Source organism: Chelon labrosus (assembly GCF_963514085.1).
Source record: "Chelon labrosus genome assembly, chromosome: 22".
Lineage (NCBI taxonomy): Eukaryota > Metazoa > Chordata > Actinopteri > Mugiliformes > Mugilidae > Chelon > Chelon labrosus.
In genome coordinates this window covers 5458351-5472466 of record NC_140355.1, presented here as the reverse complement: position 1 = coordinate 5472466, position 14116 = coordinate 5458351, and the positions used below count along the sequence as shown (strand labels likewise).

Genomic DNA, 14116 nt, shown 5'->3' with positions numbered 1-14116 from the left:
TTCTATCAATCTTCCTTATTTACTGGCGCTTCATGGACACCTTTTCCTGTTGAACCCAAAGGTGATTGATGATACGTAAAAGTGTAATCATCCACTGCATTAACCAGTCACTTGATGATTACTGAAATTGTTTTGTTCCCTGTGTAGCCATTGACTCATCCCTAGATGATGAATGCATATCAGACTACACAAGACAACGTGGTGAATCCATCAGCACAGTGAAATGCTTTGATATCGACAGATTGGCAGACTAGTAAAAAGAAAATGCCAAAAAACATGATGTCGAAAAAGCTAAAGCAAAATTTAAAGCATTGCATGGGAGTAATAGTGATTTTCTGTCTCCATTACTGTTACTCAGACTGCGATGTGTTAAGACCAAACAGAATACCCTCCTCTGGAAACTGTTCGGTACTTATGCTTCTTTCTTTTTTTTTTGTTTGAGAAGGCGGGAAAAAAAAAAAAAAAATCAATCACACAATGGCTCACTTTCTGCCACATATATCTTGCGGTGCGAGTCAATAAGTGAAAGGACACACCAGGTGAGATGAGCCGTAGGCTGGCACTGTCAGAACAGCACGGTGTCTGGTTCTGGCCCAGCAGAGCAGCTGCTTTGATGCCCCGGGAGAGAAGAAACTGGAGTGCAATTTTTCAGTGCCTTAGTGGAGCGCTGCATGCTGGGAGCGGGCTTCAGCAGCTTCAGCGAAGGAAACAGGCCTGTGGATAAAAAGCAGCATGTGAAATTACAGTATGTGTGAGGCTATTTTAATGTAGGTCTTACTGCTTTACATGTCTGCACCCTGTATGTTTCATTTCATCCAATAGATATTAAACACTGGCTTCTGACCACAAATGCAGTTAAGCTAGCATGTACATGCACAGAGGCTAAAGAGTGAAAACATGTCCGTCCTTTCTTTTAATTTATTCAAGTTAAAATGAGCAAATTAGCAAATTTCCACCATTATATAGTTCCAGCAATTACATATTGCAATCAGCCACACATCCCACACTGCCATTATAAACCAATGAAACTCAAGTGCATGTTAAATTCAAAATAAATCTGCATCTTTGGCCCTGGAACCATTTCACAAACTTTTACGTATTTTGGCCTGAGCAACCAACTGCATTTTTTTTCTCCTAAACCATGATTGCTTGTGACAAAAGAAGTCTCAGCTCCAGGGATTGAACCTTCTGATGTCTCACAGAGTATCAGGACAGACTTTATCATCGTTATCGGTGATCCAGCGCAAACCTTGCTCCTCTTATAACAAGTGCACAGCTTAGGTCACACAAGTAATCAAGCGCTGGGCACAACTGAAATCTTCACAACACATAATGGTCATTTCTTGTTAGATCTCCTGCAATGGAATGCTGCCAGCTTCACAACTTGTCTGAAAACAGAGGTGGTTGTAATGTAGACGGTTAGGGAGTTAATTAGTGGAACAAAAGGTTGCTATTTCTACCACTGTGATTACATTCTGAACCAAAAACACTCAGGTGACTGTGTTTACACCAACACTATATTTCCAGATATCCAACAAAGGTAATTTTTTTAGCTGCACCAGTTTCTGGTTATTAGCATAACAGCCAAGTTTTTTCAGGAGGAGTTCCTATTTAAAACTCAGCTTCCCACCAGTCCCCTAGAACTGAAGAAGCTACTCGGATGAGTGGTGAAACGTCTTCTCTACAAGTCCAGTTGCCTTTTTTGAACCTTTGTTGGATATACCATGACCTGGATGACTGAGAACCTTCACAGATACATTTCCAGATCCAGTTAAGTTAAACGGCTGTTTACTGTACAAGGTTTATGAAAAGGAATATTCCACTAACATTCCTTTTTACATGCACCAAAGACTCATTTGACCCTGCAGACACAGTCTCTCTCTCTTAATCTCTTAATCTAGTCTGGTCGAATCTAATGCTAATGCTAACTGGCACTGTACCTGTACTGTATAGTCCAGTGTTTTGTAATGTAATGTAATGTATTGTAGTCTAGTCTAGTCTAGTCTAGTCTAGTCTAATCTAAGATGTTAACTGGCTCAGTACCTGTATTCTGCACAATGAAAATGAAGTTGAGTCTAGTCTAGTTGAAATCTGGTCTAGTCTAGTCTAATTTAATGTAATGAAATGCAATCTAGTCCAGTTCAGTCCAATCTAGTTTAGTTTATACTAGTCTAAAATATGTAATCTAATGTAATCTAATCTAGTCTAACCATGCAGACAGTCTCTCTCTCTCTCTCTCTCTCTCTGTTAGTCTAGTCTAAATCTAGTCAAGTCTAGTCTACTCTAGTTAAATCTAATCTCATTTAGTCTAATCCAGGGGCGTTACTAGACCTTATTCACTGGGGCACGTGCCTTAGTAAAAGTCTCCAGTGCCCCAGTAAAATTCTAGCGCTGCTCTCGCTGGAAACGGCATTCATGAGCGCATCTCCGTGCCTGCTTTAGTCATGACTCGAGCCTGTCACTTACCAGCAAAAAGAAAGGGGCCATAATAGCTAATCAGGAAATAGCACCTCTGTAGCTGGGTAAGATTGAACGCAACAACTAATGAAAATCGTTCACATGATTCTTCCGAGTGTTTCATGTACACACACACACACACACACACACACACACACACATACAGTACACAGTGGAAACCGCTGGAGCTCGTCACATCACTTTGAGCACAGAGTAAGTCGTCCCCTGTTTTAATGTTACAACAAATTCACAACTTGTTTTTACAGAAAAAACGACAAGTTGATCGCTGTTAGAGAATGTTGCCCACATAATTAGCATCTGTTTTTCGATGCTTAGCGTCATTGTAGCCTAAATTTAGCAACAGTTTACCAGCTTGTGCTCTCTCCCTCACACACACACTCACACCATGCGTAGGCTGCATGCACACATGCGGACAATTAATAATGATTTATACGTATACTGTAGAGAGAGCCCTGTAAAAGTAGCCTATACTGTTAGGCTAGCCATTTATTTCATATTGCGCACACATTTAATTATTATTATTATTTTTTTTTTAATGTATTGGGAGTTGGGGGCCTGTGCCCCAGCAAAGCTCTAGGTCTAGAATCGCCCCTGGTCTAATCTAATCTAATGTAGTCTAAAACCTGACTTATATCAGGAGGTTGTTACATTAATATGCTAATATGCTACATTAAAAAAATACCTAATTTGAAATGTTCAATAAAATATGTGCAGGTACCATTTGGTTGAAAATTACAAAACAGCCACAGATTTTTCATCCAACGTTGTTTCTTTTCTCCAGATATATGTGTTTCTTATTCGCGTTTGGACCAAAACATAAACCATATTATGAATAAGACGTACTCACCGTCATGGTCTCCAGGCTGTGAGCACAATTCAGCGGCATCCCACTCATAATTCTCATCCACGGAGGCCTTTCTCCTAGAGAGGTCACAAAACATCGCTTACTACCAAACATAAACACAGTTGGGAGGTTTAATGCTCGATTGCTCACTCAGTAAAGCCTACAAATGGCAGAGCATACCCAATAAACTATGCATGCGGCGAGGTACATTTTGCTTCTTTTTCTACAGCATTTCTTCTTTTTTTTTTTGCATAGTTTTTACAACCGAGCTTGGTAGAGGCCCTTTGGCTAATATTTTTTTCTGACATTCTACCAAGACACTTCACGTGATCAAAGTTCTGTTCATTTAAACAGTGACTAAAAGAATAAAACTGGCTCAGTTAGCGCAAATGTGTTGCTTTATGCAGTGTATCAGTGTGTCTTGAGCAATCGAAATGGATTCATTTATTTTCATATTGTTATGACGTTGCTCATCATGAACTTAAATAGAGCTTGCACATAAATATATTGTATCGACGACGCAAGATTCTCTCACACTGCAAGTGCCAGCTCCCACATTTTCTTCTTTAAAAGATAATTTCCCTCATTCTTCATGTCTTAATACCTTTGGCTTGGTTCCATTTGGTAGCGGTGCTTGTCCTCTGTGCTGCCCTCGATGTCCTCTACAGTTTCAGGTGAGCTGGCTAGGGTTGGGGAGAGGTGACACATGGAAAGGCGCCTGCCAGTGGGCTCCATGCTGCCTAGACCACTGCTCGCATAACTGCTGTAGCTGCTCCCAGACTCTGGCACTTCCTCGTAGCCTCCTGCCTCCACTTCCAGGACCTCTTGATCATTGTTGTTGGGCAGCAGACATATGGATGCTTCCTCCAAGTGACCTTCTGTCTCTTTCATGGCCTTTTGGTAGGCGACTGGCCATTTGGCAGTATCGGGTAAGAGGGATACCCCTCTCCTTGGCTTGTAGTGGCGAGGCACGTCAGGATCTGGTAAGCGCCTCTCTGAGCAGCTCCCTGGAGATAAAGTGTCCAAAGGAGGAGGTGAATGGGAGGCAGCTTTACTAACAGCAGGAGATTTAGAAGTCTTCCTGGGAGGAGAGTTCTGGGGTTTCCAGAACAGAGAGTCAGGGTGACAGGATGATGAAACAGAGCAGTTCTCTTGGCTGAGAGAGTCTATCCATGCATCAGGAGCCAGGAAATTAGTCTCTGTCCGTCTCCTCAAGTCTAGACTCTGACTTCGTTGCTTAGGATGTAAGATTTTGGACCCTTGGCGCGCAGCCCTCCGTTGTCCCAGTTCTGAATGTTGCAGAGAATTGGGGACCCTTATTGCATCATCCACAGAAGCAAAGCTACGGCAGTTGAGGCTTCTGCTCCTCCTTGTGTCTTCATGTCGACCTCTGAGTGTCAGTGAGTGCCCTTGTTGCACATGAGAGGCGATTCTGTGGTGCAGCATGGGCTTAGCAGGCCGCAGTACACACACATCAAGCTCTGGCTCATCTACACTCATCTCAACACACAGGCCTTCATCAGTGGGCTTGGGGAGCGCTACCTCCACCTTTGATGAGTCTGGCACCGCATCAAGAGCCGAATTAGATCTTTCACTATATTTATTGCTATGGAAAGATGGCACTGAAAGGCTGCCATGACTAAGATTGTTCTGTCTCCGTGCCTCAGAGCATGAATCATTCGTTTGCATTTCTAAGACTGTGGATTGTGGTGAATTATCATAGCCCTCTGGTGCTGCCTCTACTCTTTCATGTCTCTGGTGCTTTGAGAAGAGATGTGGGAGAGTTAATCTGTCTTTGGAATAACTGCCTGCCTCCTCAGATAGGAAGGAGGTCTGTTTGGCAAACAATGGAGGAGTGCGATGGCTGCCGGACTTAAAAAAAGAGGGAGTTGAAGGTGAAGGCGCACTGAGATGGGTCCTTGATGGCATCAGAGAGGGATGAGGTTGGGCATCCCAGTAGACAGAAGATGATGAGAAGGGGCTTGGTGAGAAAAAACTGCTCTCTTTGCTGCCTTGGGGGTATCTGTGAGGCAAAGTGCTGCTCTTGTATTTCCACACAAGCTCATCACCACCATCCTCCGTGCTCTCAAAGTCCGGCTGGTCCCTCTTTATTTCTCTCATGGAGTTTCTTTCTAGCGTGTACCTCTGGAGCTCCCTCTCCAGTTCCTCCCTCTCCTGAGCCAGTTTCAGGCAGCGACTCAGGTTCCCCCTTTCCCGCTCGTGTTCCATCTGGAGCACCAGAGTGCTCGCGGTTGTAGACGGCTGACCGAAGCCAGATCGGATATGTGGGAGCACTGGAAATGTGGGAGTTCGTCCTCTGTCGTGATGAGAAATTGTGGCCAAACTACTGTTTGAATAAAGGCTTCTGAGTTCAGGAAGGCCGTCATAACTTTCCTTGTGATCCACAACATGCGGGGGCAGGTGCTGGGTCATGCTGAAGGTTTCACTTTTGAAATCAGTCTCTGCTTTGCAAGGTGGGAGATCGACAGAGAGTACAAATGGCCGCCCTTTCCTGTATTCACTCTCAGAGTGCAGTGACACAGACCTTCGAACTCTAGAAGGTTGGTCATACCTTGCATTTGTCTTGCTGCTAACACTCAGTGTTTCATTGTCATACAGAGGCAGCATGAATCTGCCATCTGGCCCTCTTGATATCAACTCAATTGCGGGGGAAATGAGAGAAGAGGTTTTCTTAGTAAGGCGGCCCCCGCTGTAGTTGGATGTGAGATGTTTCTGCCGATGGTGATCCTCTGTGCTAAAGGAGGAACCATCTGTCTGCGAGGAGGAGGTGGCGTTCGAGGAGGATGTTGGATAGAAGGAGCTGGCTGGAAGTAGGCTTTTCTTCAGCACACTGTCTGGACTGCCGGTGCCTGAAGTCTTTCTGTGAGAGGGAGAGAGAAAGAGGGAGGGGGAGGGGAGGGGAGGGCGACAGAAGAAAATTGTAAGAAAAACCGGAGGTGTAAGAGGAAGAGAAATAGAGACTGAGAAAATAAGATTGAAAGTGAAAGAGGGGGCGGCAGAGATGTAGACAGAAAAAGACCAAAACAGCAGCAGCTGTAGACGAAGATGAGGAAGAAAATGAAGGCAAGAAATAGAAAAGTGCTGATATTTCCAACACATTTAAAGGAAAGCAGAGGGAAAGGTCAATTCTGAGGTATTACAATGAAATGATGAAGGAGTACTTACATTGATGGGGAGCGTTTATAGATGGCAGTAGGGGGCTCTGGAAGGAAAGGAGAGGGGCAAGATGGTATCTGACTCATTAGGATACAACTACGCTGACCAAGACGTAAAAACATAATCAACCCTAATAAGAGCCCATTAAAGGGCCCAAGGCACCCAGGCTTGTCCAAAAAGTTAATTACACTTACATTTATCAGCCACTAATGAGAAATTACCCTAATTAGCGAGTAATGTAAATGACATCAATAACTTTTACAACTGAATGGACGAGCCGGAGACAAGAGGAGCGCCAAATCCATGCAGTGGGCTATGATTTATATAATGGATTGGAAGTGCCTTCAATATTTTATTGAATAAATGATGGTATTCATGATGCAGTTCATCAAAGTGAGTGTCTGCTGAGTCTCTGAAGTGAGGGGCATTTTACCATCCTTCTTCTTTCTGCGGCGCTGGTTCCTCCTGTGGCTGATGGCACAGGCGGCCCCAAACAGCAAGACCAGTGCCAAGCACATGAAGCCGACCCCGGTCAGCACGACGGCCAGTAATGACTGTGGGACGAACTCCAGCAGTTGGGACGTGGCCGGGTGGATCTCCATTCCTGTGACATCATTTCAAAAGTGATTTATACTGGTGGATAAAAATAGGGGCGTTTAAAAGGAAGGACTAAAATAAGGGGGCAGCACAAATTGGAGAACATTAACAAAATTACACTAATGCTGGGCTCAGGATGCAGGAGGTCAAAAATCATACCTGATTTCAGGGACCATCACTTAATTAAGGAGAATTGTCACAGGTTTGTTTTTCTCTAATCTCAAACTTGCGAACACTATGATTTGAAAATAACACTACAGGTTATCATTTTGATTAACAGGCCACATGGAGGAGCACTGAAAACACCACCTCACATTTTCTTACATAGAAATGGATGTAAATAAAACGAGGACCGTGGCACAATAATGTCCTTTAAATCTAGTGATACACACTTCAGTTCAGCAGGTTTCCATAATGTACCAACCGCTAATACAATAAGAAGAAGAATCAGCAGAAGCAGAATTTTTCTATTTCAATACCAAGTACACAAACGTTGGACTTGCGTACTTGGTAGTTGGGACTTGATTCTGTCATTGTGAAATTGCAGTGTACTTGATGACGACTGCAAAATGCATTCTACCTCCAGATGCATCTTCAATAAAACGCACAGGGCAAGAAGACGTCAGGATATTTGGACTCTATTCGTCATGTGCATACTTTGAATCAGAACAGCACTTAGGCAGCAACTGATGTTTCACAAGTCCACAGGAACACAAGTACAGAGCAGAATGCGTGTTGATGAACGCCCTTGGTGTAATTTCATAATACTTTGCAGTCAGATAAAAAGAAAAGGCGAAGGCTTGACGTGGGTGAATAGAAACTGTTCGGAGGAATGTGGTTTATTCTTCAGCAAGAGACGGAGGTGAGATTTTAACTGCCAGTTTTACTATCTGTCAACAGCGGTATGCTAACTAACGTTAGCCTAAAGCATCAAACTGTTTACTGTTGCTTGACAACACCACCAGCTGCTCTGTGTCCTCATAGACTCGTTTCTCTCATTAACTATCAGGACTGTTATGGGTATCATGTCTGGTGTCAAATGATGTGTTTGATTTAGTCGGTTTAAGGGCGGATTTGAAGACCGTCAAATTTCCAGACAATGTGGGCCGAACCTCCGGGACGAGCGAGGTCTGGACTGGAATTCCCTACTAATTGTCAGAATAAGAGAATTTGTGCAAATTTCTTGTAGTCTGAGCCAAGTTTGTGACAATCCGGATCGTTGTTTGCATTTTGATATACTTTCATTTTAATTTGTTAAGACTTGACTTAATCGTCTTCATTTAGAAGTCATACTTGGCGAAACTGTTTTGGAAAGGTTTTTAAGTTTTATAAAATAAAATATACACTCACTTACCAGTTCATTAGGTACACTTGTGAAAATGAATGATATAACGGTCCTGCACTAAACCTTAGCTTCAGAAAGGTTATGGTATTCAGCATTAGTTTAAAATAAGTGAGCGAGCTGCTGATTCAACTTTCATGTTGGAATCTATGATTTTTACTACTACCTAACTATACTGCGTTGTACAACACATGTTTTTAATATTTTAGTCAGTGGCCTCGGCCAAATGACAGAAAGGAAAACCTCTCTTTTCACTGGAAGAAACCTTGAGCAGAACCCAGCTTATATGGGGGGACCCATCTGCCTGAGGCCAGCCGGGTAGAGACAGAAAAGAGAGAAGAGAACAGCAGGAGGAGCGAGATAAACATACATCTGTCATAGATAAATACATCTGACTAAGGCAAATCAAGTATTTGACTGTACTGAATGAACTACTGTCAATGCATATTTCATGCAGCTACAAAAACAAATTTTACAACATTAATATGGGGTTTGGTAAAGCAGCTCTTGGATGGTTCTAAACCCACTCTAACCTGACTGCTTTGCATAATTTGCTCAGTTAGATGTTAAACTGAGTTTATCAGCAGAGCAGTGTTAACCAATATAAAAACCAATATAAAATACTGTATATGGTTATAATTGTGACAGTGTTTGGGAGATTCCCTTTGATGTCTCTGTACTGCGTCTAATGTAACATTCATATCACACACACATAGGAATGAGAAAAGTACAAATACAACGGCAAACTCTTGAAGAAGTTATCAATGGAGCTATTTCTATCATTCAGGCGTCTAATGGACAGGGTTCCCTGGGGACCTGCTCTAATTTTGGTCTGGCGCTGGGGACAGAAGCATGGGGAGAAGATATATAGAAAGAGAAAAACAAGTTCGACAAGGAGCCCGAGAGAGGAAGGTGGGTTGAAACAGAGGGTGGGATGCGAATGTGAAGGGGGCAAGGTTGCTCTCGAACACCTACCCATGGTGGAGACATTGACTGATGGACTGGGCTCGCTCAGCAAGTCCCCGCGACGAGATAGCAGCCGCAGCTCGTACACACAGTCCTGAGACCGGCATCCGCAGACACATAAACACACACACACAGCAGAGAGGACAGAGGATGAAACCACACTTTGTCAACACGGGACTGTGCTTGCAATGCTAATGAAGTTCATTTGAATTCATGTAGGCCTATACAGCACAGAAAAAGGAGGATGAAACGGACAGAAAGACGAGAAGGCAGCGTGTACAGATTGAAAGGCGACAGAAAAGTGATGACTGCATGTGGTGTGTATAATTGAGAGTCCACAGAAGTAAAACCATGAAGGTATCACCTAGATAAGAAAAATCTTCCAAGGCATTCAACAAGCAACATGGACTGATTAGTCTCAGAGGGAGCAGTGCAACGGGCTTGTTACCTTGTGCAGACCCGGAACCACTATCTCGCTGCTGTTGGCACCGATGTTCACGTCCAGATCAAACCACTCCCCCGGCTCAGTGCGGGACTGGAGAACAAAGCCTGTGACGGGAGGGTGCTGGGAATCAGGAAGGGACCACTGCAGAACAACACCTGCTGCACTCCGATTAGCCAACAGCGACACGGGGGGCTTTGGTCTGTTTCTCCTCAGTGGAGGGTCTGATGCAGAGGGAATAAGAAACACCATCGAGAAATTAAATCACAGCGGAGGAAACTGCCACCATCACCGATGCTCAGCCTGGAGAGAGCAATGGTGAGGTTGATGTTGTTTTTTTGCAATCCAACAAACCTGAAATATAAAGCTTACTGTCATTTTTTTTCCGCAATCGATTGATTCAAAGAATCACTTTCAATCACTTGAAATGAGTTCACAAGCTACAGGATGTTTCAGCATAGAATACCGATCAGAGAGTTGGCTCCTAGCACAAACCTTTAAACAAAATCTATATGTTATTAAGCAGCAAAATGCATCTTCAGATGTGTTTTCATGAACTCTCAGCCTTTAACAAGAAAAATCAACACTGAACTCATTTCTATAAACCGTATCCTTTAATACACCAAAGCAGGCCAGAACTACACGCCTAGATGTACTATACATTGACCCAAGAAACACAGCCTGCAACACAGAGTCTATAAAACATCGGATTAAAATCTAGCAATTAGATTTTGCTCTAGTAAAGGCTGTGGAGAACTGCTGGCAGCTCTCTAAGAATGATTTAAGGCACAGCAGTGCTTTGATACCAATGCTCACACTCTGACCATGCCAACGTGCTGATCTTGAGCACCATGCGTCTCTATTTGTATTTAATATAAGCCTGATGGGGATGTTACTGGTTCCGAGCACGGACTGGGCATAAATTTGCAACGACCTCTGCGGCAGCCCCCGTGACGTCACAGCCACAGTTTTCCTGAAGAGCTGTTCTGAAGCTCAGCGCAGTGGTGGCGGCTCTGGGGCTTGGCAGAACCTGACCCGTCCTAACTCAAGGCTGATTAAAAAATTGGACAAGGAGATGGAGCGTGACAGGAGCTGAGGCAGGCAGCCAGCAGCGTTCACCTGTCACTCAAAGTGGCCACCACGTAAATTATTCATAACTTTAGGCCTTGATGTAATTTGAACAGGTGAGCTACGTAAAAATGAATCCCCAGTACAGTTGTCATGAATGGTGAAACAAGCTATGAAGACTAAAACCTTTTGAGTTTCAAGCTGAAAACATGTTAAATTTATCTTTAAAAAGTAATTTTTGGCCTTTTTTTGGCTTTTGTCCACTACCACCTGTCAAAAAGTTGAGACAGGATATCATCTGTAAAGGATTCATTATGTATCATATGTCTATATTCAAATGATACACAAACACTTGCTTTGCAAAATGCTTTTTGAACTCACGGTATCATGTCATTTAATCTTCTGGTCCTCTGTATGAACTACATACAACAAACAAACGTCATAGCTGACTACAGACCATCATAGTGACCTAACAACAGTTTCATTTTGGCCTTTGGTTGAGTTATTCACAGAATTAACTATAATTTGCCACAGCTGTTATAGACAGCACTCATTTTGTCTGGTTAAAGCAAAGCTCAGCACAGGCTGAGCATGAAAAGCTAGATGAATTGTGTGCACTCTTTATTGTTAAGAAAAAAGACAGTGCCTTAAATCTGCTTTTTCAACTGACGTGGGATCGCCTCTCGAAGAGACAGATTTAGAGAAGTCCGAGGGATGCTACTGACCCAAGGTCCGCGCAGTGGTGATGTCGCTGAAGGGGCCTGTCCCTATTTCATTCTTAGACAGGATGCTGAACTGGTAGTCGGTGGCAGGAGACAGGCCTGTCACCTGCAGCCTGGTTCCAGAGGAGGGGGGCACGGGCACAGAGAACCAGTCGTGATTCCCATCATTATCATTCGCAGAAATCTTTTTCACCCTGCAGAGAGAGAGCGAGAACGAGCGGAGGGAAGTGAGAACAAAGGAGCGGCGGGGAATTCTGGGAGTCTGGTTTTATGAAACATGACAGAAAAGTAGGTTTCATTAAGCATTCATACTCATCATCAGCTCCAGATTTTGTGGCAGAGACAGCGCTGATGTATCCCTGCTATTGCGTACAGAGCTTGCAACAATTATGGTTGATTTTCATGTTTCCACCAGAGCTGAGGTTTAACACATCTGTTTTATACAGAGGAAATTACTGGACCCAGCAGCTAAGAAAAAACATATTCACCTATTCAAAACTAGAGAGAAATCATTAATGTGAGTCTGAAAATAATAAGACCTTTTTAAGGATGATGGCTTGAGTGAACTGAAGTGGTATGTTTCTTTAGAAGAAAAGCATTTCAGACAGCGTATTGTTGCTTTTAGACTTAATGTCTCTACTGTCCATAAAGCTGGTCACAGTTAAAAAGCCAACCACAATAACAGCAATTACAAGCAAAAGAGAAAAGATCAGTGGACGTGGGTGCCTTTGTTTTCCATAGTAACTGATTTTACAAGTATATGGAGACGCTGCTTGCGCACAGAGCTTTCACAGCCGCCATCAGCAATTGCATGATCGTTAAAATTTCATTTGGTGGAATCGCTAGCAAGACGTATCTGCTATCATTTTTGGCCTTCGCGGGAACAAATGGAGATAGCAGTGGAAATGTCAACGGGAAAACATCCACATTATATCCTGTTAAGGTTTATACCTTGCAGAAAACGTAAAATGGAGCAGCAGCTGGGCGCTTGTTTGTTTTGAACTGACTGGCTGATCTATTCTTATCCGTCTGCTGTAATTTATATACATTTCTGTGCTCCCTGCTGCAGCCATTACTCAGTTCTCTCTTAGGGATTAAGATAGCTTGTCTTTTTATCTGCCCCACGTTACATTGTGATCAAGAATGTGCATGTTCAGTTCAACATCTTCTATCAAAAAATAGGACCTGAATGGTTCTGATTTTGCATCAAGTTGGCAAGAGGAAATAGTGAACGTGACTTTTCGAAGAAGGTTTGTTGTTGTGGGCACTGAGGACGACTGCTCAACTAGTTTTTTGCGGTAGGGCCAGCTTCCACTCCCACAATATTTTGTGTCAAGGAAAGTTGGTCTGGAGTAGCTCTGTTGGGAAGCTCTGTTGATTATGCTCCGGCAAAGATCTGCCAATCAAACTGTGGAACAACTGTGCGAGTTAAACCTACATACTCATACCCATCATCTGAGCACCATGATTTTGTTTACAACTAAATGGCTGCTATTAGTTGTAGGACCTATTTTTTCAGTATCAGTCGACACACTCCACAGTGATAAGAATCCATAGGCAGTGTTTACAGACTCATAGTCTATTGAGAACTGAGAGTGGCTACACCAGGCTCCTGTGCTGCGTGCACTGCATTGATCGAAACACAGACACAAAATATCGATCTTAGAATATAAACTGCAATAATAAAAATGATTGGCTCTTTCACTTCTCTACATGGTGGTGTTGCGCCATTGAGTTAAGCTGGGCGGTCTGCTTGACAGCTGATTTTCCGAGAGGATTTAGGCGAGGTGAACTGCACACTCATCCCAATAGATATAATAGATGTGGACAACATTTCTTATAGGACATCATTTGCAGAAAAAAATACCGGCATATTGCAGAATTTTTAAAACTGCAATAATATTGAATTGTGACTTAAGTATCGCGATGACATCGTATCTTGGAACCTCTAGTGATTCCCAGCCCTCGTTTTAATAGGAATTGTGACAAAAGTGACCTCTGCCATTAGATCTGGAAAACCAGTAAATAAGCTCCTAATGTATGGTTCTCAATGCACTGATGACTTTGATAGTCGTGCATTAGTACAGTATGTAATGGAAAACAGTAGTCTTCCTCAAGTGACTATGAATGCCAATGCAGAACAAGACCGGACTATTAGCAAGAACAGTTTGTCAATAATGACAAAGACATGGATATGATAGCAGAGTTGGCTAGCATAAATCCTACATTATGATGACAAACCTACATTTGAGAGTTCAGTGGTGCAGAAATCACAGGCGCGGGTCTCTAGAGATGTTTTGCTCAGTCATACTTAAACATATTCTCCCCAACTTCATACGCTTGAATGCTTGACCCCTATATATGCTTTGGGTCTAAATGTCTCCTTAGAGGGAAGGCTTACTGCAAATCTGTCCAAAGTTGTTGAGTGATTACTTTCATCCTATGATGATATACAGTATTTCTGTACCGATGGGAGTAGT

General features: G+C 43.0%; 1 protein-coding gene across 1 annotated transcript in view; it reads right to left on the bottom strand.

Moving 5' to 3' along the window:
• Nucleotides 1-565: 565 nt before the first annotated feature.
• igsf9a (immunoglobulin superfamily, member 9a) overlaps nt 566-14116 on the bottom strand; it is a gene marked incomplete at its 3' end in the record, with an annotated part of 47969 nt that continues 34418 nt past the window's right edge. Inside the window, exons 14-20 of the mRNA XM_084572413.1 lie at nt 11640-11898; nt 9853-10070; nt 9255-9498; nt 6882-7103; nt 3927-6303; nt 3326-3399; nt 566-714 (exon numbers count right to left, since the gene is read on the bottom strand). Coding sequence (XP_084428539.1) covers nt 566-714; nt 3326-3399; nt 3927-6303; nt 6882-7103; nt 9255-9498; nt 9853-10070; nt 11640-11898 — 3543 coding nt within the window. The remainder of the gene's footprint in view (nt 715-3325; nt 3400-3926; nt 6304-6881; nt 7104-9254; nt 9499-9852; nt 10071-11639; nt 11899-14116) is intronic.